Source organism: Eptatretus burgeri, chromosome 16, assembly GCF_056783735.1.
Source record: "Eptatretus burgeri isolate ZD-2024b chromosome 16, Ebu_testis_v1, whole genome shotgun sequence".
Lineage (NCBI taxonomy): Eukaryota > Metazoa > Chordata > Myxini > Myxiniformes > Myxinidae > Eptatretus > Eptatretus burgeri.
The window spans coordinates 43,553,988-43,581,114 of NC_140976.1; the positions used below are offsets into that span (position 1 = coordinate 43,553,988).

General features: G+C 42.7%; 1 protein-coding gene across 2 annotated transcripts in view; it reads right to left on the bottom strand.

Moving 5' to 3' along the window:
- The window catches only part of PHKA2 (phosphorylase kinase regulatory subunit alpha 2), a 79,275-nt gene that overhangs the window by 7,368 nt on the left and 44,780 nt on the right, over window positions 1-27,127 (bottom strand). The window contains exons 17-31 of one of the 2 annotated variants that reach the window (XM_085859654.1): window positions 26,654-26,732; window positions 26,348-26,487; window positions 25,933-26,088; window positions 24,844-25,048; window positions 22,371-22,530; window positions 22,098-22,177; window positions 21,756-21,834; window positions 21,439-21,568; window positions 20,819-20,920; window positions 20,560-20,678; window positions 20,308-20,343; window positions 19,977-20,061; window positions 8,857-8,945; window positions 1,721-1,774; window positions 804-1,004 (exon numbers count right to left, since the gene is read on the bottom strand). In XM_085859654.1, the coding sequence (XP_085715780.1) occupies window positions 804-1,004; window positions 1,721-1,774; window positions 8,857-8,945; window positions 19,977-20,061; window positions 20,308-20,343; window positions 20,560-20,678; window positions 20,819-20,920; window positions 21,439-21,568; window positions 21,756-21,834; window positions 22,098-22,177; window positions 22,371-22,530; window positions 24,844-25,048; window positions 25,933-26,088; window positions 26,348-26,487; window positions 26,654-26,732 (1,715 nt within the window). The remainder of the gene's footprint in view (window positions 1-803; window positions 1,005-1,720; window positions 1,775-8,856; window positions 8,946-19,976; window positions 20,062-20,307; window positions 20,344-20,559; window positions 20,679-20,818; window positions 20,921-21,438; window positions 21,569-21,755; window positions 21,835-22,097; window positions 22,178-22,370; window positions 22,531-24,843; window positions 25,049-25,932; window positions 26,089-26,347; window positions 26,488-26,653; window positions 26,733-27,127) is intronic. The other variant, XM_085859655.1, reaches the window with a different exon arrangement.

Here is a 27,127-nt window from a genome sequence, read left to right on the forward strand (position 1 = left end):
TTGTGGCGAGAAGACAGATCTTATTGTGGCTCATATTCCTGAGTTTGTAGTTTCATTGAGTTTTGATTGGTCAATACATCCTTGAATCAGTCCGTCTGTGTCAACAACTGAACAGTTTCATCTTCGATTTTACTGAAAGTTTTCTGTAATTCCAAATCTTTAACAAAGAGTTGAACATTGCTGGAGTTTTGTTGAACAGAAAACAGCAATGGAAGCACAACATAAACTTTACATTTTTACGATTTCATAATTACACTTCCGCAACGAAGTAGGCGACGTGAATTGTGCTTAAATTGTACGATTGTCTATTTGTGCACCAACTGCTCAAGATTTTAATTTCGTTTGGCTCTTCTGCACAAAAAGGTTGCCGACACCTGGCCTCGAGGTGTAAAGTATCTTCCTGGTTTTCCGCATGCAGAGTGAGGCATCAATGTTTGCGTCATCTAGGTACGATGGAATCCGGAGGGCACGTCTGCCAAAATTGGTTGTTGGTGGACATTGAAGATCTGAAACTGTCTTTCGTGGAGACAAGGTGAGTTATTGCAGGTATCCGTGTTTATAAACTACAGGGACCACTGCATCAGTGGTACAGCCACGTTCCCGGCGATTATACAAACCAGCAGCCACGTGCTGCAATCGTATGGATGAATGAATGAATACAAAGATTGCGACACATTCAGCCAATTAGGCCATATAGTTAACATCAATTAAACAGTGAACAACGGGCCAAATAATAAAATCATATAAATTACAATCACATTCTGTTTAACAGAACAGGAAACTAAATATGGTGCGGTCAAAACCTGGTCATTCTCAAAGAGCCGATCAGCAAGCTGCAAGATGTGATCCACATGGACAATCCCTCCTAATGCTTGAAGGTCAAGGTCCGCGAGCAATGCCAATACAAGCGTCGCCTCCACCAAAAGCTGCCGGTATTCTGGATGTGGTACGCGGTTAAGCACAGCCTCCACCGTAACCGCAAACTTCAGCTCCCCTGGTGTCATCTCGTGTGGTGAAGATTGAAAATACAGGGTTGACAATAATGGGTTAAGAATACTGTACTTAGTTATCCAAATGCCAAAATTTAAGCAGTCACAGAAGAAGAGTCAATGTGACCACTTCAATAATCAGTGCAGTGGTTGCATTTCCAACCACACAAGAACCTTATGAGTTTTTCAGGTCAGTGATTACTTTAAAGAACAATTATATGAAATTAAATGACGTGTTTCAGGCGAGACTAAACTTGTAATTTCAAACAATTCTTACTTCAACAATATCCATGTGAGTGGATGGGCCAATATGGTAAAACCTATCTTACTAAGTGATTGACAATCAAGACAAAGATGATCCAGACAAGAAAAAAAACCACAACAAACCCCAAGCTATTAGAGATCTCTTGACAATGACCTTCACAATGTCATCAGCAAGAAAAGAAAAAGAAAACAAAATGCAGAGAAAACAGGGTAACTGTAATAGATACTCTGACACCACATAACATGGAGGGTGCCAGGAAGCGAATTGAAGCAGGATTCCTCATTTGAATAATCCAAGAACAGAACCTTTCGGGAAAGCGTGCAAACTCAGCATTTTAGGCGTCAGCCTTGGAGATATTAACTTGGGTATCATCAGAAAGAAAAAAAAAATCTACTTAATATGCATAGAGATAACACCCAACCTATCATGTAGCATGCACCAGCAAACAGACGTCGTCAAATCTCACCTCGCGTGTAGTTGACGATGGCAAGACGAAGCCATCGATGGACAGTCCATTACACTGTGGGCACATATGAGTTTGGGTGAAGGAACAAGGGTGACAGAGTAAATAAATTCCAATGTCAACAAAAACAACAACAACATTCAAAACATTCCAAAGAGTCTAAAGTCCGAAGATGGCCGAGCAAAATACTGTTGTGGTTATGCAAAACCGCATGTCTCTAAGGCAATGGCACCCAACATACAGTGACCCCCAGGCAGTTATTTCATTAGTCCGCGTGTAGTTAGACCTCCCCACATGTCTCGTGGGTTAACGGGACGAAGTGCGTTGCATGGATCTTATAGTTAGGTCAAATAAATATCTCCGATTCATACTCTGATCACTACTTTAACACTTTCCTTTCAGCCAAAATACACGACAAGCATGCACGCACACATGCCATTCAATAGGAATTTGTTTAAAAGCACACCGCGATGCCTCCCATGGCTTGGATCATCCCCATCTCTATTGTACACAAGACAGCCTTCCATGGGAATTTGCGCGCCATTATTTCATTCAAATCTCCGCACCAATTCACAACTGGCACCTTGCCTTACTCTGCACCTCGCTCACCAAATCTCACCACTGACCACAAATGCCTCCCGCACACGGGAAAAATATTCCCGCACCCCCTCGTACCTCTGCATCGCTACAATTCGCCACTCTATTTCCAGGAGCACAGTCCGGCATCGGATTGTCCTCGGTGCCACGCGATGCTCAACCACACAGACGCTAATAGGTCCACCACATCTCACCGGGAACGCCCTGAGTGAGCGTACGGAATTGTTACAGCCTCTTCCAGTCGCCAGACCACGGGAAGACCGGGGGCAATGAGGAGGGGTCGTGTGAAGGGCGATCTGGGAGTTTGGCTCGGGTCCCGGGTGTGCATTTTGGCTCATAAAGGAGCCCGTGGGTGGTGGAGAAAGTCGACTGCCACACGACATACAGACTACACTCGGGGCACGTTGAGGGCCAGAGAGCATGCCCCCATGTTAAGTCAGGAGCTCTGCCGAAGCTGGTAGGCATCTGAGCCAGTTTCCAGTCTGGGAGCCTGGCAGGGCGTGGCTCGGGCCGCTGTGGCCGAATAGAGAAGTAGGATTTGGGTGACAGCGCATCGCTTTCTGGTCCTCGCCCCACTCTTCACCTGGGGCTTATAAAAGGGGTTAGCGCAGAGCCATTAGAGCGAGCTTCTTCTTCAAGAACCTGATCCGTGTGCGACTGCTGTCTTTCAAGACTCCCTGCCGTGCTGTCGATGTCCCGCCACCCCCGCGAAGCCAGATGGACCAGTTCGGAGCGCACGTTGCCACAAGCCCTGGCAAATAAATAGTCAGGAGATAATGCGCCATATCACGAGGTGGGAACGCTCAGGCAGAGCGTCTCAGTACACGCTATATACAGACCTTTACATGGCTAGGTTAGGGATCTTCCTTCTCAAGGATATATTTCTCTCTCTCTCTCTCTCTCTCTCTCTCTCTCTCTCTCTCTCTCTCTCTCTCTCTCTCTCTCTCTCTCTCTCTCTCTCTCTCTCTCTCTCTCTCTCTCTCTCTCTCTCTCTCTCTCTCTCTCTCTCTCTCTCTCTCTCTCTCTCTCTCTCTCTCTCTCTCTCTCTCTCTCTCTCTCTCTCTCTCTCTCTCTCTCTCTCTCTCTCTCTCTCTCTCTCTCTCTCTCTCTCTCTCTCTCTCTCTCTCTCTCTCTCTCTCTCCCCACCCCTCTATCCCGTCTTCTGTGGACACACAAAGAAGAACGTTACTGACTCGCAATCCCATTTTCCTCTGGCATTACACCGCACCACTCACGTCGCCTACATCGTACCTCCCCACTCCCGCACCGTGGACACCAGTATCTTTCCAAGTACCCCTCTCTAAGCCTCCTGGGTCGCGTTGGTCAGCCAACTACGCCAGGTATCGAGGGCGCTCATTCTCCCCTTTCTTTCTTGGCTCTCTAAGTGTGTGTGTGTGTGTGTGTGTGTGTGTGTGTGTGTGTGTGTGTGTGTGTGTGTGTGTGTGTGTGTGTGTGTGTGTGTGTGTGTGTGTGTGTGTGTGTGTGTGTGTGTGTGTGTGTTAGAGTAAGTAAGATTGTCAAAGATAGTCAGGATAATCCTGCTGTGTCTTCTTTTATAGGTTGCCTTTTGCCACACCCAACAAATTCCTTGCTATCCCCTGCTGTACATGAATTATAACCCTAATCTATGTGCCACATATTTTTCCTCACTTGATTGTAAATAAATGCTTTGTATAGAAATGTTCCCAGCTCGTTTTCATGTTTTCTTCCATTGGTCCATTGGTCCAGCATGGCCCGCACCCTCGTTTTGCAAGGACATTATTCCCAACGATCCGTTTCCTAGCCGGTACGTGCTTGGTAGTTCCACTCGGCTGCATCTGATTTGGTAAGGTGATCCGATTTGAACAAGTGCATACCGAGGGCGCGTTTCCCGGTAATTAGATCACGTGACCTTAAGGTAAACAGTATTAATTAGACAGAGGACCTTAAGTCACGTGGTCGAGTTAATGGCGTTCACGGTCGACAAGCGACCCGCTGCGTCACAAAGTTATTCGACGGCCTGCGATTCCAGAGAGTCTGGCGGGAACTCGAGGTAATTCACCCCTCGTGGTTTTCACCCTCGACCCCGGGTCCGCAACAATACTTTTCCTGAAAGATCCGCATCAAGTGGTTGCCACGGACCTGTGAACTGATGGGGCCTTTCCCACACCATTTATGAAATAAAGTCACAATAATTTAACTCTCCAGGGAGCGCAAGTGAACTCAACTGTTTGAGCGGAAAAATGGCAGGAAAACGAGATTCGTTTTTTTTTTTTTTTTAATCACAAGGACACAATCATTTATAATAGAGGACACCTCTGCCCCTAGATGCTAAACATACTCACTCAACCGGGCAGTGGTTTGAAGGATGTGCCCACATAAGCTCGGCCAGGGGCCCTCAAATATTTTTGATCATGGGCCAGAACCAAAATTCATGAGCAACTATGAAACGCAACCAAAGGCATTTTAAACAAGTAAAAGTTACATTCTGCGAACACCACCCTTTTAAAATGTTCTTGCATAAAGGTTTAAATCTCTTTGCTCGCTGTTCCTGCTCACATTCTAATCCGAGGCAATTGGGGTTGTTTAAGCACGATTATTACAGGAACAACTGAATAAAATTGATAGACAACAGTACCCGACAATCACCACACCACATCATCATCTGGCCTACATGCCATGATGATGCGTCAGCCTTCATTAGTGGAACGAATAAAACAAATACTTGATCAAAATACTGCATCATAATTCGAGCAAGGCAAACTATGAACGGTCAGGGTAGTGCAGTGTATGTGAGCAGTGCAGTTGCTTTTGCTCGTCCATGATCTTGTCAACACGTGGCCTGAACCGATAGTGACCCAGGCGGAGACATTGTTCAAGATGACTGTCTGTGAGGCCGGAGTGGCATTTGTTCTTGGTATACTTCATGCTCGAGAACGTTGCCTCGCAGACGTATGTACTGCCAAAAAGCTTGATGAACTTGCATGCGTGCTTACGAAGCTCATGAAAGGACGAGGCAGACAACTTCTCGAAGAAATCCAGAATGGATGACATCTGAAATTGTCCCTTCAGATCCATACTTGCTTGCAGCTCAACCAGCTCCATCTGCAGATGATCAGTTGCCATCATGAAACCACGAACCAATGGAAAACGGCTTCAACTTCTTTGCGATGATGCTGATAATTTCATAGCTTGCATGCATCACGGCCTTCACGTCACTTGGCACTTTCTTGAACAACAACTGTTGATTCTGGAGGGTCTACTTCAGTTGTGATATCTTCTCCTTGCGCACGCCACCCATGGCGTCATACTTGGAACCACGACGTGTGGAGTAGTGGCGCTCCACATTTCTCTTCCAGGGCAATGCCACTGTCGCCTTGTAGCTTGCCAGGCAGAGAACCTTGCCATTATGCTCTACAAAGAACTTCTCCTCCCACTCCTTGTTGAACTGACGGTTCTCAGAATCAACCTTCCACTTCTTATTCTCCATTGCTGTGTTCACTGAAATGAGATAACGATAGTCAGCACCGAGGAGCATGACCATGGGGTGGTAGAGATGTGGAGGAGCGAGGCGGAATATGTGCGCACAAAATACTTCCTGTATTTCATTCCAAATTACTCCCTTTTCTCAATAACTCCAACCTAAATTTCCTTGAATGTAAAGTTTGCAAAGGATTCTTCCTTCTTCCTTTAAAAGTATTTTAAACATTTTAAAATACTCCACGTCGGGAATTCACCACGGGTTCATAGTCATCACGATCTATCACGCTTCTTCTTTTTCTGCAGAAAGATTATTCTGTTCCTTTCTACTGGTTGCATCCTCATCTGTTCTGTGTTCTAGCAATTCCACGAGCTTGACTATGTACACAAAAAAAAAAAACACCATTGTCGGGGGATTATGTAGGATTAGCGCCACGGTCCGGATGTGGACAGTGGTCTGCCTTTTGAGGACCCTTGAGCTAGGCTCACAACCACAGTCAACTATGCTGCAGAGAGACTGCAGGTGAAGGTAGCAGGTGGGAAGACTCTGCAGGTGGAAAATGCAAAGCTTGGAGGATCAAATACTGCACCGTCAGTATGAAACAACTGCCACAGTGTGTTTTCCTCTTGCCAGCAGCTCAGTGGTTCGACTCGTGCTCATTCTACCTGGTTTTGGGTCACGGAGTTGAGTTTTAATCTCTCTCCGGCTCGAGGGCTTCCACCAATCACCAACGCTACAGGGCAAACAAAAAGTCGAGGCCTCGAAGCCTCTGACCAATCTCCGCCTCGTGTAGAGCAAATTTCCCGCTCCCACACACTGATGGACAGCGACGGAAAATGACTTAACCCCATATGTTGGTGGGGGAGAAGAACATTACGCGTTGCCCTCATACTACTCAGTTTTACAGGAGAGAACACGAGATGGGACAGCTTATCCCAGCTTTATCTACAAGCACAATCTCCCAGCTGCTTTGCAGGGAACATTTTACATCAACTCATTACGGTAAACACACACTTAATAGGAGATAAAGAGTTTTAAAACTACACGTGAATATACGCGGCATCTCAAGCAATAAACCAACGACTGCACCTCTCCCTTAAACGCACGGGAGCATCACTGTTAGAAACAGTAAATGTACACTATTCTCCCCTAAGGTAATGAATTAACACAAACGTAATTTGTTTTTAAGACAATATTCACAATTTGTAACAAGCTTTGGCATTGCCTGGCCATTTAATAACCTACAAGACTTCTCCCTACCCTAATCACAGCTTGGACTCTTGCTCTGAAATATGCTTCTCATCTTTGGTCGGTTGGATGTGAGAGTTTCTGTCATTCCTCGCACAGTTTTCGCATCTTTTGGTCGTTATTCCAATTGGCAACGCAACACATTAAAAATAACCCGTCATAACGGTTGAGCAACTTGTATCAGGACCTATCAATTTGAAAAAAAAAAAAAAGTTTCCACATTTTAAGGTCCTAGAAAATAACATTAGTTGCATCTCACGAAGCAATGAGCATAAAAATTTATAGTTTGATGTACACTTGCTCCTCCAGTGTTCCACAGAACGGAAGGCTGAATGAACTGTAATGGTGTGGCCTGATATCTCAGGGAGTCCCAAAATTCTTTCATCATATTACAGAAATTTGACCAACGTCATATCGGCCGCAGGATTCACTTCCCTCTTGAGCTATACTGTCCTGATGAAAGTGCCCACTCTCTGACAGTGGATTGTAATTCCTTCTCAAAAACTCTGCTGACTCCTTCCTCTGGGATATGATGCTCTGAAACTGAGCAATGAACCATTCTCTGACCATTGTCTGTTTTTTTATGATCGTGGAGTAAAACAGTGCGGGGAGCAATTCACAATACAAGAGGGGGTGTCCTACGACTTTTCTTAAGATTGTGCAAATCATTACAAAATACTCCCAAATGAGTGGGAGAGACAGAGTTCATGTGGTGATTCAGTGGTGTCAGCAACCAAAGGCCTTTTGGATTAAACTAAATGGTTAATGAATGGCTCACCATTCCACCGATTCCATGCAGGTGCTGATGAGAAAACGACATTCAGTCTAACAGTTTGTATATTGTAGCATGTGATCCCACACCCCATCCCATTTGGCAGACAGTGCCTGCGCAGTCCTGGAAGAAGGCTCCCTCGAAGGTGGGACCTGAGAGCCTTTCCTTGCTGGTGAGCTAACGAGGGCATTGGTGGCACATTCCAATTTTTAAAAATGGTTCTTTCCATGTACAGTCAGTAGTTGGTGAAGGTTATCCCTTTTATTCAACTTTTTATTTTTAAATCCCCATTTTTCACTGTTGAAATTATTAGACTTTGTTTGGTCTTCTCATTATTACCTCCACCACCAAAGGTGGAGGTGGTTGTTTTCAACCCTTTCTGTCCGTTTGAGTGCAGGACATCTCAAAAAGTTGTGGACGGATCTGGTTGAAATTTGGTGGACAGAGGTTGGGTGTGTGACAAGGACGAACTGATTAGATTTTGGTGAAGATCCGAATCTGAGAATTTTTTTAAGTGATTCTTCACCATTGAGAGATAGGGCTAAACTATTATATAGCACAATATCTCAAAAAAGTTGTCGACTGGTTTGGATGAAACTTGGTGGACAGGTTGGGTGTGTGACCACGACAAATTGATTCGATTTTGGTGAAGATCCGAATCCGGATACGAGAGTTATTAACTTCTTAAGTGATTCTTCACCATTGAGAGATAAGGCCAAAAACAATATATAGCACAATATGTCAAAAATGGAATGTGCGCGATATGTTCTCATGGATTAGGCATGTTCTCGTGACGAAGCATGTGCTCTACCGAGTGCCCTTATATTTCGACATAGAATCCCCTTTCAAACTTTATAAAGCACAGATTTGGAAGAATTGACAGTTTTTAAAATAGGTAACTGGTATGAAAACCAGGCGAAACATGAATCAGAATGGCAAAGGTTTTAACATTATTTGAACAGAGGAGGCATCCACCACCTTGCCCTTGCATGTAATATGTACCGTAATTGCAGTTTCCTCAAGTTACAATAATCAAAAGGCATATCTGGCTCACAAACAAACCTTTTCCAGAATCTTCCAAACTTTTTGGTAGAAACCAACAGGGACACGGTTCAGCGCACCGTCCAATCTACGACGTCGTAACCACTGACCTAAGAGACAACATGGCAGAAGAAGAAAGAGAAGGAGGATCGACAAAGCAGGTGCGCATAATATTTATCAATTTCAGATCACGAACAAGGTTTCCAAGTCCCACGTTAAAAAATAAAAAAATAACAAGAGCGCAAGTGAGCACGATATACGCCCGAACAAGAAGGTATATACAGAATTGTGCTACTACATGGAAAACAGCATCCTGGTTGCCATAGCAACCACTTTAGATGATGAACGTATGTCGCGACACACCGTCTCCACAGTCTGTACACCTATGTACCAAATATGAAACGTGAAAGTTGAAAACTTTGGGAGTTCGAGTGCGGACAGGAATGGACGGACGGACAGACGGCCGACCGGTATCACATAATACATATATATATATATATATATATATATATATATATATATACACATATATATATATATATATATATATATATATATATATATATATATATATATATATATATATATATATATATATATATATATATATATATATATATATATATATATATATATATATATATATATATATATTGGGCGTATAAAAAAAAAAGATTACATTTTATGTTATAACAGAAAAAGCAAAATAAATAGCAAAGACAGAACTTCCGGATCGGAGATTTTTCCAAGTGTTCGTCGAATCTGCATCTGCCCATTCCACCTCATTAAAGTCAAGTTTTCTGAACAGGGTTTGTCGTGTTTTTCTTTTTTTTTTCTGTTATATCTTTGTTCCGATGTTGCTGTTTGTGTTTCTTGTCAAATCGTACCTCGTTGTGCTGTATTGTCAAATTTGTTTCAGTGTTGTTCAGTTAGCCGCTGTGTTCCTCAAATTTGCTTCCTTCTTCCCAACGATTGTACTTCCTACCTCAACATTATCCTATTTCCCCTCCTCACTTCAAAAAAATTAAATATATATATATATATATATATATATATATGTATATATATTTACATTTTTTTCACTCCACAACGATCTCATTCGACTTGAATTTCCTTCTGCTGTACTTCTCGAACTCCATTATTTTTCTCTGTTATCTCAATATTTCAAAACTGAATCTTCATTGAATATAAACACCTCTTTCTTCTTCCTGTAAAAGCATTTTAAATGCTTCACTTTCATTATTTCTCCATCAGGAGTACCCCCAGGTGTTCTTCTTCTTCTTCAACAACATCTATTCCTCTTCTTCACAAAGACTCTTCCAAAACTGTCAGCGAAGCGTTTAGTCCACCATCCCTTCCCCGCACTTACAGCACCAACTTTCTCCGTGCCTGGAACAAAAATCCTTACCACCCATCTCATGAGATTTATCTCCATTTATCCAAGTTGAGAATTTAGAATCAGCATCCCTCCACTTCATGTCCCCTCTTTCCACTTTCAACCTAACACATCCCCTCTTTCTGGATCCCTCTTCACTCCACCATCTCAATGCTTCCCCCTCACCTCACCCCCTCACCTCACCCCCTCAAAGCTTCCCCCTCACCTCACCCCCTCAAAGCTTACCCCTCACCTCTCACTGTGTACACCTCAAACATCCGAGGCCTCCGCTCAAACCTGAGAGACCTCTCAATCTTGGCCGCTGCTGATAAACCAGAAGTCCCCGATTCCTTCACGTCTTTCCCCGGCTATTGTCTCCTCCGATTTGATTGATCGGAGGAGTTGCACTTTGCATCAATAACTGAATTCCTCACTGCACTTGTACTCATCTTGCACCTCCCAACCACAGGAGTACCTATGGTTGCGACTTCCCCTCTGCTGCCACCTCTTGTTTGTCTGTGTTGTCCCGCCTTTCCAAACAGTGACAACTCCATTTACATCTCTCTCACAGACGACATGGACCAACTTTTAACCACTCATCTCAACTCTCTCTTCCTCACATGTGATTATTTCAATTGTCACCATTACAATTGGCTGTGTGTTGGTACAACTCTTCAACGAACAATGGCATTTTAGAAAAGGACTTCTGTCACTCCATGACACAATCTGTGAACTTTCCAACTCAGATTTATCCCAATGGCAAATCCTCCCTTTTGAGCTTGGTGATGACAAACTTCCCTGAAAATGTCTCCTGCTCTTTCTCTACTCCAATTGATTCATCTGATCCTATACTTGTGAAAGTAAACAACTCTAGCTATTCTCAGAGAACTCCGTCATTGCCGTCAAATCTGGCAGTTAACTGAATCGTGTGGTGAGGCGGATTCTCTGAAACAACTTGCCTTATCTTGTATTGCCTTCCTGGAAAGCAAAACCCAGCCGAAGGCAATCTCAGCTAATTCCACAAAGCCCACAACAAGGGTGTCCATTCTCAGGAGAGCCAGAGAACATTTGTCCAACCTCAACATTGAACTTTCAAACTCGTCTCCCTCCTCTAAAGCCGAGTGCCTTGGTGAACACCGCTCCTTCCCAATTCCATATCCAGGTGATGCATGACGTCATCACCGTGAGTCGAAGGGAGTGCTCAGTTTTTACTCTGTTTGGTTTCTTGTTTGTTTGTTACTTACGAAATCTAAAGATTTTGTAAATATATTGAAGACTTCCGTCCTCTGCTTGTGTGTTTGTTTGTTTGTTTGTATGTGTGTTTGTTACTTTCGAAATCTAAAGATTTCGTAAGTATATTGATGACTTCCGTTTCCGTTTGTTTGTTTGTGTGTGTGTTTGTTACTTACGAAATCTAAAGATTTCGTAAGTATATTGATGACTTCCGTTTCTGTTTGTTTGTTTGTTTGTTTGTTTGTTTGTTTGTTTGTAGGCACGATAACTCGAGAACGGAAGAAGCTACCAATGTCAAATTACATCACGTGATTCAGGAGGGTGATGGCTAGTGCTGATTAGATTTTGGTCAACATCGGTCAAAGGTCAAGGTCACAGTGTGGTCAAATATTCGATTTTTGATGGTTTGCTACAGATAACTGGAAAACAGAAGCTACCAATGTCAAATTACACCACGTGATTCAGGAGGGTGATGGCTAGTGCTGATTAGATTTTGGTCAAAATCGGTCAAAGGTTAAGCTCACAGTGAGGTCAAACATAATTCCGTAAATTCATGTGGAGAAATGGAGTATTTTTGCTTCGGTCGACGTTACGAGTTCGTTTTAACTTTGGTTTTAATTTTGTCTTTGGTTTTTGCGATCGCTTAGGACGCTTAACACTCGGTTGTCGAAATTCTGGTAAAAATTGGATGTTTTGGAGACGTTTTAAGATTGTATAAAAAAATATTTCACTCGACGCGTCACGGGTCGTCCCATGATGCAGTGCGCTCGAGCAGACGCGTCGTTGAGTTACGTTAAGGTTTTGCGTGTGCGCGCTGACGGTGTTTTCGATAAAGATGGTGTTTAAAAGTCATTTGTTATCCCAATAAAGGTTATCGTCGCATGCCTGACTCGCTGAGCCGTCGGATTATGTAAAGATTGTTGGTGGATGGCCGAATATTACGGTTTTGTGACTTTGATAAAATAATATTAAATAATTGCGTGGAGAAATGGAGATTTTTGCTTCGGTCGACGTTACGATTTTTGATGGTTTGGTAGAGAATCATCGTAGAAACTTCTGGTTTGCGTCGCTACCTTCTCTCGAGACAGCTTTTATTAGACAGGGTCAGAGGTCAAGTTGACGATTTCGTAAGTACCAGTCTATGACTGCTTGTTTGTTTGTTTGGGCGATATCTGAGCCATCCTTTAAGCGAGGAAACTGAAATTTGGGGACAAAAGTGAAGATGTGCTTTGGCAAAAACTGTATTTTTTTTACTTTTTGATTAATCAATGAATTAATTAATTACTTAATTATTATCGATTTATTAATTCTTTATTTATTTTCGTTCTCATCTGGGCAATATCTCGGGCACCCTTTGAGCTTGGAAACTGATATTTGGACTCGACAGTGAACAAGTGATTTGGCTATTAAGGGTATTTTTGATTTATTGATTCATCAATTAATCATTTTTCAATGAGTTGCTTAATTTTCAAAAAGTTACAGATTCGGATGAAACAGTGGTGGTTAGGTATGTTATTAGCCAATTCATAAACAAATTAATTATTTTATGATTGTTATTTATTTATTTATTTATTTTTATTACGGAATTAATCAATTACTCAATCAATTATTGTACACCGCTCCTTCGCAATTCTGCCTCAATGTTCTGCACGGCGAGTGTCATTTGTACATATTCACCTCAGAAGTACACAGCTTCCAATTCCGTCTCCTTGTGCTGCACAGCAGCATCGCCGAGTGCTGAAGGCTCCCCAGCGATGTCGCACGCTGGAGGATGTTATTTATTTATTTGGCGATGTACTTTGAATGCACCTCTACTTGCAAAGTCTGTCTCTGGTGCATTCTCCCCCTCCATCCCTTCCCTCTCTTCAAATGGCATCACAGCCGACTCTGCTCATGAGAAGGATGAATGCCTCAATTCTGTGTTTCCTTTCAAATATTGTGTCTGCAGCCCCTCGCTCTCTGTATCCAGTACTCATCCTAATAGGTCGTACACAACTGCTCCTGAATTCTGTGTCTTTTGCACCTCAGGGGGTGGAGAAGTTTCTTTCAATCCTCGACTGATTTTGGAAATGGACCGGAGGACATCAGCTCATATGTCCGAAAAACCTGCTCTGCTGCTATTGCACATCGAGTCCATGAGCTCGACCCCAAAATTTCATGGATTGGTACCACCTGGGGGAGTAAAGGCCACTATGATTTTCTGAAAGTACATGTTCTATAGTTTCAGAAAATCCCATAAGCCAAGGCTGGATCCACAGCTTAATTGTAAAAATCGGCCTTTGAACACAGGCGTGTGCGTTCAAATAGGTCAAAATTTTGGGGTAGGGGAAATCAAAAATGCAATAACTCAATAAGTAGAAGGAATAATTTAACAAATGACCACTCATATTTTTGCTAATCAAATGTGTTTTTAATTAAAATTAGTTTTATGCAAATTAGGTCATTTTCAAGGTCACCAGAGGTCAAAAGGTCATCACTTTTCGCGGGTGCCTAAAATCTGGATACCCATTTAAGAAATCACCATAAAAACATCGAAACGTGGTATTTCCTGATTCAAAATGAGTCTTATTATAGCTGAAGGAGCTCAAAACCATTTAAAGAAAACAAAATGAGGTTATCCCTATCAACAGAGATAGGACATGGAATAATTGCAGACATAAATTTCAAAAGAGGAAAAAATGTGCGATTTGGGGTGGGGAAAATGAAAAATGCAATAACTCTACTAATATATAGAATTATGATCCAAAAAACCTTTTATTTTGCTGATTATTGTGGCTTCTGTTGCACAAACAATGTTTTATGCAAATTAGGTCATTACCAAGGTCACCAGAGGTCACTTTTGCATACAGCATGCGTTGAAGGTCATCATAGGTCATTGCTCAAAATACATGTATAATTTGCAAGTCGGACCAGTTTCAGTCAGTTTTTTGTTTTTGCTTTTGTTGCCAACTCCATCTACAGGTTTCTAAATGAATTAATTGGTACTTTCGTTTTATGTTTCATTAGCAAAAGAAACCACTTGACATTTTGACTTTTGACACCTGTCATTGTAATGTAAAGCAATGATTAAATCATTTCTGTTGTACAAGACATGAAAGCAATGATTGCTGGCATTATTCAGAGGATGTAGTCAAGGTAAGTGAGTTAACCTGGTGAAATAGATGTAGAAATGTCAACGCAGTTGAGATTAGGGCCTGCTTCCAAGGTCAAGAACACATCCATGTACATTGTACATGTACATGTATTACAATGTACATTTCTCAGTCTCCAGTCTAAATCTTGCAGATTGCGGGATTTTAATTCAGGAATTTGATATCAATATGCCACAAGATTATGATGATTCTTCTCAGCATGCATCTTTTAACCCTTTAGGCACCACACATAATTGAGCTTTTTCAGATTCTGACATTTTTGACCATGGTTAGGTTTTTCCTCGAATGAGATATAAAAAGTTGAAGATGATGTACTACAAGTGTTATTATTTTTGTTCCTTAGGTCTTTCTCCATAGGGTTAAAGTAGAAAATTTACCAAAATTGTGCAGATAATGGAAATTAACCCCTCCCTACTTGGACTATGGCCAAAATCAATTACATTCAATTTTGAGGCCCCTGTTGCTTGTATTGGCAAGGAACCTGGGGGAATAGTTGGAAACACCATTATATAAGATAGCAAACTCACCAGATGAAGGTTTGTGAAGTTTTGCCAAAAAATAGGGGGGGAGGAGGGGGTGTCATTCTTAGTTTGTCCCAGAGGGGCACCTAAATATGACGGCGGGCTTCGGTGATATGGAATGATGCATGCGTGGGTGGGTGAGGGTGATACGGTTCCTAAAGGGTTAACATTACATTTGATATAAAATCAATAAGATGCTCTTAAAATTACATCTCTACGACGATGCTTCCTTTGGTTTTTCAGGGTCACGAAGTGCATTTGAGCGAACCCTACTTCATGATGGATGAGGATGAACAGGGTGTTCCTGCTGAAAGACAAGCTGGTGCTGACCAAGAGAACATAGAAGTAGAGAGGAAAAAGTTGTGCAAGTCTTGTATTTTTGATTGCAATGATCGTAACCCTGAACTCAGTTCACCAAAGGGCTGGGACTCGTGGACAAGACTTGTTCAAGCTGCTGAAATTAGGGGTAATTATCATATTCTCATGATTGCTGCGAAAGCTGAATCTGGTCGCGTTCCTGGTGCAGAAATTCTGGTGCAATTGATAGAAATTCTGCTTGCATAATTGATGGAATGGCCCTGGTGCAGAAGATGAATGCAGATGGTATGACATTTGCTGAGTTATCTCAGATGTTGCACAGAATGGTGCTGAGGCAAGGTTCAGTCTCAAGACGTGTTGACATTGTGTTTGACGTTTATCGGGACCAATCGATAAAAGATGCAGAGCAAGTTAATCGGGGATCTGCCAGCAGGACAACATTCAAGGCTATTGCCCAAGGACACAGGATAAAACAGTGGGGAAGGTTCCTTCGTACGTCCGAAAACAAGAACCAACTCATTGAATTCCTTGCAAATGAATGGAGCAGCACAGACCAACGGGAGAAGCTAACAAATAAAGAAATGTTTGTTACAGTTGGAGAAAGGTGTCAGAAGCTATCGGTGAACTCGGTTAGTGATGTTGAATGCCTTAGGTCTAGTCAGGAAGAAGCAGACACAAGGATGCTATTGCATGCTACGCATTGTGCAAAATCTGGTTTTTCTGAAGTCGTGATCATGTCTGAGGACACAGATGTGTTCGTTTTATGTGTAGCATTCTCCTCCAAAATAGCATGTCCACTCTATATGAAAAGTGGAACAAAAATGCGCATCCAGTACACTGACATTCAGAAAGTTGCAACCATAATTGGTCATGATATGTGTGACACACTTCTGGGACTTCACGCCTTCACAGGGTGCGATTCGGTTAGTGCATTTGCTGGCAAAGGCAAGCTTTCCACTGTAAAACTAGTCCGCAAAACTGAGGAACATCAAACGTTGAAACGCCTAGGTTCCAATTGGGATTTGTCTACTGACCTCTTCAACAGCCTTGAAGCCCTTACTTGCCAGATATACTGCTCAGACTCCAAAGCGAGAAGTATCAATGAACTACGTTTCAATCTGTTTTGTGCCCGGAGAGGTGAGGCAGAATCATGGCAGCTTCCCCCATGTTCAACGTCCTTACTAAACCACTGTAAGAGGGCGAATTATCAGTGCGCAATATGGAAAAGGAGCTTGGAAGCACTCTCGGAGATTCTCCCACCCATTGGAAATGGATGGAAGATTGAAACTGAAGATCTGGTCATTGATTGGAGTGATGCACCACCTGCCCCAGAAGCTGTTATGGAACTTCTCTCCTGCACTTGCTCGAAAGAGTGCATTGAGGAAACCTGCACTTGTCTTCAAAATACGCTGCGATGTACATAGATGTGCAAATTGACCACTTGTTCAAATCAGAAAGGAACCGAGGATGAGTTGGTGACTTCGGAAGATATCAAAGGTAGAGATGATGAAAGTGACGATGATGACGACGACGATGCAAGCGATAGCGATTAATCACAAGTTTCAGGTGTTACATTCTTCTCAGTAACAAGTGAGTCGCCTGCTCCTTGACTTGCAATTGCACTGTTTTCCACTTATATTTTTTGTAGATGTGTAATAGTTGCGAGCCTCGTACTATGCACTTTTTTCATAGGTTGGAGTTAAAATAAATGTTGTACATATGTTGGCCTGACTTGCTATCCCAGGAATAAAACGTTTCGCTTGTCAATTTTATGATTTGTGGTTTACAGGACATGTGGAAAATGCTCAATGGCTAGGTTCACTGTAATCCCAAGACTATAACATTTTGACCTCTGATGACCTTGATAAAAGTATTATGAGCATAAGATACATTCCAAGTGATAGAACTATTTACACAACAGAATATGTGGTCAGTTTTGACTCACTAAATTCCATGTTTGTCATTTTTACGGTGTCTTGAATGGGTATCCATATTTTAGGTATCCGACACAATGATGACCTTGGTAATGACCTAATTTGCATAAACATTATTTGTGCAACAGAATCCACAATTATCAGCAAGATAAGTGGTCATTTGACTAATAATTCTATATAATAGTAGTGTTATTGCATTTTTCATTTTCCCCATCGCAAATATTTTCATATATATATATATATATATATATATATATATATATATATATATATATATATATATATATATATATATATATATATATATATATATATATATATATATATATATATGTCCGCAATTATTCCACGTCCTACCTCGGTTGATAGGTATAACCTCATATTGTTTCCTTTAAATGGTTTTGAGCTCCAGCTTTAATAAGACCCATTTTGAATCAGGAAATACCATGTTTGGATATTTTTACAGTAATTTCTTAAATGGGTAACCAGATTTTAGGCACCCACCAAAAATGGTGACCTTTTGACCTCTGGTGACCTTGAGAATGACCTAATTTGCATCAAAATAATTATAATAAATAAAACTTTTGATTAGCAAAAATATGAGTGGTCATTTGTTTAATTATTCCTTCTACTTATTGAGATATTGCATTTTTGATTTCCCCTACCCCAAAATTTTGTCCTCAAATTCGAACGCACACACCTGCGTTCAAAGGCCGATTTTTACAATTAAGCTGTGGATCCAGCCTTGGCTTATAGGATTTTCTGAAACTACATACCTAGTACTTTAATAAAATCATAGTGGCGTTTACTCCCCCCAGGTGGTACCAATATCTTGTCTAGCTCATGGACTAATCCTCTTTCCGCTCTTTTCACCTGATCATTTGCCTTAGGTCATCTTCCATCTGCTTGGAAATTCACCAACATCACTGCATCACATAAAAGGGTGCAAAAACTGATCCCCTTAACTGCAGACCAATTAGCTAGGTCATGGAATCAGTCATTGCAGTTGATATGAAATCCTTTCTTTTCTCCAATGGCCTCATCTCAAATCACCAATTTTGATTCAGACCAGGTGACTCCACCTTGGACATGTTGCTTCTACTCTCCCAACAATGGATGGAGGCCCTCAATGTCTGACATGAGATCAGGGCTGTCTCTCTGGACAAATGTTGAGCTTTTGATACTGTCTGACATGCTGTCTTGATCTCTAAACTATCTTTCCTGATGGCATCCAAATTAAATTCCACACATGGCTAACTGACTTATTCTACTCTCGCAGCCAACATGTGGCCCTCAACAGAATCCTTTCATCTCCTCTCCATGATAAGGCTGGAGTGCCACAAGGCAGTATTCTGGGACCAGTCCTATTTCTAATCCTAATCGACGATCTCTCTGACTCTCTGAAAAATCCCCTTAATTTGCTGATGACTGTACCCTCTTTCCGTGACATCCCTCATCCTCTTCAGATCTTGACAAGCTGGTCAAACATTTGGAATATGTCTTTCAATCCAGACAAATCTACATATATATATATGTCTGTCTGTCTGTCTGTCTGTCTGTCTGTCTGTCTGTCTGTCTGTCTGTCTGTCTGTCTGTCTGTCTGTCTGTCTGTCTGTCTGTCTGTCTGTCTGTCTCTCTCTCTCTCTCTCTCTCTCTCTCTCTCTCTCTCTCTCTCTCTCTCTCTCTCTCTAAGGACCACATGGCAAACCCTCAATTATACTTTCACAACAATCTTCCTGAGGAAGTTCAGTCACTAAAACTCCTGGGTCACACTATCAGCTCTGATCTTTCTTGGGCAAACAACATTTCAAAGTTTGTCTCCAAAGCGAGTTTCTGACTGGGAATCCTGCAATGTTCAAAGTCCTTTGACACACATGAAATCCTATCCATTTGCAGTTGGATGGTGTACTGCTCTCCTGTCTGGGCTGGTGCCCCTGCCTCACACCTTGCTCAGCTTGACACCATGGAAACCAAGGCCTTCAAGATTATTGGAATCTCCCAAGATGAAGATGAGTCTATGGGCTTATCACTTTGCCATAAAAGGCAGATCTCTATTCTCTCTGTCTTCTACCGCCTCCTTTCTGGTCTGGCACCTGCTGCTCTTTCCGTGTTTTGTACCGCCCAAGTTTCTGCAGGGTGCACGTGATCCACCATCAACTCCCTTCTGGTGAAATTGCCAACATCCAGAATCACTGCTCACCTCCACTCATGTAGTCCTCGTTGTACCCACCTATGGAACCAACTTAACATTATCTTCAATCTCATTCTTTCTTTCAGGTTCTTACCACCATCTCAGATCCCCCAATCGAAACCATGATCTTTTATACTGCCGTTAACTTCTCCTCGCACCCTCTCTCAAACACCAATCACAGAAAATAAAACAAAATCCAAATCTCCCTCGATTTGTTCTTCAACCCTTCTGTTGGTGGTCCCCCCCCCTCCTCTCTGCTGTTCATTTTGTTCTGTTGCATCCTGATCCATTCAGTCTTCTCGCTCTTCCATGAGCCTTGACTCTGTATCCAATATATATATATATTTTTTAAATAATGATAATAAAAATAAAAATAAATCTCTCCAGAAATCTTTTGAAAGAAGAGGACCATCTCACCCTGTCGTTCAGATAGGGCTGGACCTCCGGCATTCTCTGCTCCAAAGAGGGAGATGTCTCCTGTTGGGCTGCCTGGTCTACTGCGCTGGAGATGGCAAGGGGAAAAGAGTGGGTTAAACTGTTTAAGGAAATGAAACTACAAATTGGAGGTCAATATAAACAGCCAACAACAACAACAACAACAACAACAACAAAGAAGACTGCAGTTTGATGGTGTACTGCTCTCCTATCTGGGCTGGTGCCCCTGCTGGTGGAGAATGCAAAACAGAAAATTTACAAGAGAGAATATAAATGGTGTTGATAAAGGGTTTTGTTTTTTTGGTTTTTTTACCAAAGAACGAAGTGAAGACATCTCACTTGCCATCGACTAAGGGAGGAAGTGGATTCAAACAAAATTGACATGACCAAAACAAAATAAAAACAATTTGGTGGACTAAAACAAACAAAAAGAAAATTGCCAAACAAAGTGATGCACCAGGTATAGAAATGGAATGAAATGAGTTGTGAAGGTTAAACAAACAATTTTGAGGTTCATAACAATTTGTTAATTGTGCATCCGCATCCTCCAGGAGAACGTGAGCACCTGTCGCATTTGACTTCGCAGGCGGCTCAAGCCAGCTCTCTCGGTCTTGGTGGCTCCAGTGTGGTCCACGTCGTGAATGGATATCCCTGGACTGGTAAATGTGGAGTCAAGTGGTCGGACTGAATGAAAAAGTTACAACAGAAGTTCGAGTGAAATAAAATTGAAACCTAAACCAAGAAATGAAAAGGATCAAATAAAGTGGAAAGTACAAAACAATGCATGCCGAGAGTGACCATAAAAGAGCACATTCAATACACACCACTCCTCTCAACACCAAATTCTTTTCCACTAAGGATGTGATGAAGAAGAGACTTCATGTCTGATGGGCTCAAGTTCATGAGACTGTTTGAAGCCTCCTCACCTGCTCAAGAAAAAAGTGACAGCTCAACGTCTTTGTTTTGCTTCCGTAAGGATCAAGGAGGTACGAGGGAGCAACGGAAGAGCAAGAAAGCAAAGAATGCACTTCAAATACCATGAAACCAGATGATCTTTTTTCATCCCTGTTAACCCTCCCCAAACCCACCTCTTTCCAAGTTTACTTCTGTATCTATCTTGTCCATCCTGTGTGTCGTCCGCACATCCCTTATTTGTCAAAGTCTCCCTCTATTCTGTCCATCATCCATGCTGCTGGTGTGCTTCCCCTTCTTTCTACTGTTCCTTTTGTTCTGTTACGTCCTGATCTAATCTATGTTCCAGCTCCTCCATGAGCCTCAACCTTGTATACAAAAAGAAAATGTGTGTACAGAACATGTATCAAGGATGATGGTAATGTTGAAGTGAGGAGAGATGACAAGTCAGGTCATAATCACTGAAATTCTGGATGAGGGTGCACACGAACGGTTGTGGACATTGAGGGCGGAATCGTTTAGTCGTACAAACCTGAGCAGTTGAGGTTGCGAGCTAATTCAGTAGCCATGACTTGGATTATGAGGCCAATGCGCAGCCGGAGCATCTCAGCAAAGAGAGCTGGCTGGCTTCGTACGAACATTGCCAAATACATGATTATCTCCTGCGGCACAGAAATGAATGACAAGCATTCTCTTGAGATCAACCTCCCACAATTTAATAGCGTTGTACTAAATTGTTCGGTAAGCGTGTGGCATGTAGTGTGGCGACAGCAGTTCTGTTTAACCTTTAATTAAGCTTCGTGCTTGATCATGCTAGCTGTAACCACACACAGACAGATGACAACATACCTGTGTGAGGACTGCGATGGCGATATCTTGGCCACTTGCCTCATAAATGAGGGTTGTAAGTTCCTCCAGAGGAAGAGGCCTGTTGAAGAAGAAAAATTGTGCATGCAAAGGCAAGAACAAGAATCTTCTACAGCACACCTGAACAAAACTCAAACTGAAGATCCAGGTTAGCGAGATAATATACCCAAGCAAAAGGGTGGTTGTGTTTTCTATCAGGAAAGGGAGAGATTCAAAATGTTGTTCTTTTGAGATAAACAAAACGTGGAAGAGAAAAAGGTGAGCCAAGGGAGCCGGGTTGGGGGAAAGAGGGGTGGTGGAGAGGGAATGGATGGAGAATTTTACGCAGTGATAGTGCGCTCGCGTGGTTCTGGAGGTAGTCCAACAGTCAGCTGCTTCTGGTGAGAAAGGAGATCCGTGGCTGCCTGGACATGAGAGATGGTTTTCACACATCAGTACGAGGTATGTATGTATCAAACGGCAAATATATATATATATATATATATATATATATATATATATATATATATATATATATATATATATATATATATATATATATATATATAAAAGCTCTCGTATGAAGATCTCCATTCCGCAGGAAGAAGGTGTGCTCACCTCTGCGAGGACCTGCACCTTTTTCCGGAGCAAGCCCGACAGGTGCCGTATGAGACCCCACTGCTGCTCAACACCAGCACGGTTGTACAGTTCAGCGAGTAGGTGACGCACAGAGTGCCCCTCAAATGCGCTGCCCTCTTGCAGTACCCAGTCTCCTCCTCTGCAAAGGCCAGAAAAAAAAAAAACCAAAAACATCTTTTCATCGCTCCACTCAACACATATTTACGGAAAACTGGACCGACGGTGTAAAACATCAGGATCGGTCAGTTGGAAACATGCTTGATGACACTGTCCAATCCTGGGTTCATCCCTGGCATCCAATGCCCAACTTGTATGCAGTAACTCATCAAGCAAATACGTCACTTTCAAAATGTCTTGGAAACGCAAATGATGTCTTTTGCACTTGTGGTGTGCATGCGCTTTCAGTCATTTCTGCTAATCTGGGAACTTTGAGCCTGCTGTCGTTGGGTTAAAAAACAAATCGTCTTTTTAACAAAATTTGGAGCATTAATACGAATTCCCTTACAAGGAATTTTGAAGTATAGGGAGGCCATTAGGCCCATCAAGGCCTGCACTGTTATTACCAATGGATGGTTGTTTGTCCTGCCTTTGCCCCTTTTAAATGCTGAGCATCAAGCAAGGAAGCAGAATGTAGCATTTTTGAAGTCTTTGGTATGACTCGGCTGGGTTTTGAACCACTGACCTCCCAGACTCAGGGCGGACATTCGAACAATTACGCACAGAGGTTGGTGTGGATTCTTTTTTTTTATTTTCTATGAAATGTCGAGACTCGTATAAGAGCTAACACACATAACGTACAACAAGGAGAGCAGGAGACAAGGGTGGCAGGAGAAAGAAGGACAAAACAGTGTGGAACAGGGACATGAGATCTGTGGAAGGGTGAGGGATGGGGTGGGGTACACAGGGTAAATAAGATGGACACTACAGGGACTTTGAGGAAAGAAAGCTGGGAATTTGAAGGAGGCGGGTTTGGGGTGGATTAACAGGGGTAGAAAAGATCATGGTTTTGGATGGGGGGAGATAAGAGATGGTGGTGAACAGCCGTTTTGAAGACCTGGAGCGAAGAATGGGCTTAAAGAGTGTGTGGGAGTTTGTTTTAAAGGCGGGGAAAAAAAGAGGAATGAAAGAGTGAAGGTGAGCAGTGATTCGTGATTTTGGTAGTTTTACTAGAAGGGGGTAGCCCGGTGTTGGCTTTGTGGTTAGGGTGGCGGCTTGGGATCCGAGGGTCCTGAGTTCAAGCCCCGATGGCCGCTGAATTAAAATACACCAGGAGGTTGACTCAGCCTGTCATCCTTCCGAGGTCAGCAAAATGAGTACTAATGTACTGGTAAGGGGGACACTGCATCAGCGGCATAGCCATGTCCCAACCAATGATGCAACCAGCAGCCACAGGCTCCACTCGATAGAGAGAGAGACAAGAAGGGGGTTGCTGGCAGACCTTGAGCGCCCTGATAAGGGGGGGAGGGGGTTGGAGGCAAGGCTGGAGGACGAGACGGTAGAAGCCAGAAAGATCACCGACCTGCTTGCGGTGAGAGAGTGAGACGCCCAAAGACTCCGCCTCATCGCAGGAGATACCAATGATCTTAAATGCCTTGGTTTCCACAGCGTGAATCCGAGAAAGGTGAGAGGTGGGAGTGGGAAGCAAACTTGGAAGCACAGAAACCCTGAACCATTTGTGTGGTTCTTTGCCATCCACATTACTGTTGCTTGGGATTCATTATGTGGCCCGACTGATCAATTTCAATTTTCCTCAACTTCCAGGTAAATTCCACCGTTTGTCCAAGTTTATCTTGGATCTTTTCGCTTCCCTTCAATGTGAAATGAATGGGTTGCTATGGTAGCATGGCGATGATAATACTTCGCTTCATCGCTTACAGTGTTGGCTCAGGTTGATGCTCTGGACAGTTGCATATTCAACAATAAGAATTTTAACATCTTACGGCTCATTTCAAGTCCTCATCAGCCACCCCTCCACTTCTCTCCTCTCCACTTCCTTCCCTGCTTGGAAAGAGGGTTGTTGAGAAATTATTTCACAACTGCTGAGAAATTTCAGAAATTACCACCAAATTTTGACACGACTCGTTCACAAATAAGCTGAACCACCCTTGCTTGGACTTGCATGCTTCGGTTCACAGATAAACCACCTCACTAACGAGCACATTCAAATCAATTATCTTTTCGTCTGAGTGGCAGGTTGACCGTTTCTGGCTCTGCTGATATCACTGCACAGAAACTGAATAAAAGTTTTTATCTACAAATGGAAGAATGTTTAGAAAAGTCTGTAATTAATTAAAAATGAATGCATCAATACCTGGCCAGATTTAAAAAAAATAAGATGAGGGGAGACAAATACTAGCAAATCAATTAGTATTGTACAAATGGATTTTTGTTTTGTTTTTCTTCCTCTACAAGATCTAAGCTCGTGGAAGAGCAAGATATTAAACAGCAGTACCTAACAAGGGATAGTGTGTACAATATATCCGCTTGTTCCTCGAGGTCAGGCTCCAGAACCAGGCGTTTGACAAGGGCATCGCAGTCCACAGAGCTCAAGTCAACTGAAGCCCGTTTTTCCGGCTGCTGCTGTGGTGGTGGCATCTCCACGAGATTGATGGAGGAACGAGGAGCCGTGGGCTGCAGAGTTTGCAACTGGGGATAAACTGCATACAAATCAGTGACAAAGAGAGGCAACTCATGAGTCTGGCAGGGATCTATAAAGCCTTTAGTATTGTGTTTGCAGGACTTGTACAAATCTTCTACTTTGGTTTAGATTATTGCATTGCATTTTGTATTCAAGACAGAATAACTTTAGAGATAAACTGAGGTAACCTACAAGATGATTAGTGCTTTCTTTTTGTTCACATGTTGGTAAGCATCGATTGTAAGCACCATGCATCACATCATACAATCAATCCTTCATCATTCAAATTAAATAATGTGAAAACAGCCTTATATATGCTATTCTTGCCCATCTTCTTGTGTCGTATGCGGCCTAAGGCTGCAGAGTACTATCATTAGCTGAGGGCATGGCTGTGCCACTGATGCAATGCCATCTGCTGGTAAGGGCAGATTTTGGAATATGTTCATGGTGTCAGAGACAGCTCGCCTACTCTTTGTGAAAGTCACCTTGGGATCTTTAATGTCCACCAACTAATGCGAGCAGACGGAGAAGCCCAGTTTAACGTCCATCCGAAGCCTGGTGTTGGCTTAGCGGTTAGGGTGGCTGGCTTGGGATCTTAGGGTCCTGAGTTAGAGCCCATTGGCTGCTGAATCAAAACCAGGTGGGGTTGATGCAATCTGTCATCCCATGAGTACCAGTGTACTGGTATACGGGGCACGGCATCAACGGCACGTGATTAATTAGGTAACCCGGTTAACCCGCGACGGAGGACCCTAGGTCACATGGTTGAGTTATTGGCGTTCATGGTCGGTTAGCAACCCGCCGCGTCACGGAATTATCCGTGTGTGACGGCCACACTGCTGTGCAAAAGTCTTCCAGTCAACATCAAACCAATCCACACTTTTCACCCAGGAAGTCTCATACCATGAGGAATGTCAAGGCTGTGACTTCGTCCCAGTTTCTCCTGGTGAGTCCCTTGAGGAGAAAGGTCGCTTGGAGAGGCGAGCAGTGGTGAATTGGCGTTAGACTGCTGTGGCTCATTCAAAAGCTTGTCAAGGTAGTCTAAAAGGTGATCTTCACCTGTCAAATAAATTAAAGGAATAGGGGACCACTTGGTTGAGAAGCAAATTTTCGCAAACAAACTTTCTTCTTTCACCTTGTGATCGCACGAGTGCGAACACTAAATTCTGCAATAAGGATAAGCACAAAGACAAAGGAAATGGCAGAGGGACATATAAGATTAAATGGTAAAAGGAAAGAGGGCCGTGAAGATAGTGTTCTCAAGAAAAGATTGAAGAAGTGGCCAACCACTGAACTGAATTGCAGGCCTGCTTCTCACCCTCATCCCAGCCAGCATGCATGCCGAGACTGTTCTCCACATCGTCATCGAACAAACGACCGTCAGGGTCTGCGTCCATGAAACTCAGACTGGTGTAGCATGAGGTGGTGAGGAATTCGGATAGCGTACCAGCCTGCACTCTGCCGAGATGAGTATACATTTGAAACAAGTGCTCACAATCAGCGTTCTTCTGTTGTACAGCATCACAGTTCATAACTTGAAACCCAACAATCCCCACGTGACTTCCTCCCAACAGAAACCTCTCCCCTAACAACCTCACTGGCATTTCATTCTCAAACCACTCACCGAGCTCCAGCAAAATATCCATCCTGAAGTTTGCGTAGTGTGGCTAATAGAGCTGCGTCGACATCAGTTCCACCATCAACTGTAAAAAGCACAAAGTGATGTGGGGAAAGTGTGTGTGTATTATATATATACACACATACGTTAAACATAAGGAGCACACTAACCCTATATGTGACATGACATGATGGCCATCCTGTATACATAAATTATGCCAACACATCACCTCCAAACTAGAATGGTGTCCATGTGGCATAATGGGGATTAGTTTGTGCATATCAATATATATATATATATATATATATATATATATTGATATATATATATATACACACACGTGTGTGTGTGTGTGTGTGTGTGTGTGTGTGTGTGTGTGTGTGTGTGTGTGTGTGTGTGTGTGTGTGTGTGTGTGTGTGTGTGTGTGTGTGTGTGTGTGTGTGTGTGTGTGTGTGTGTGTGTGTGTGTGTGTGTGTGTGT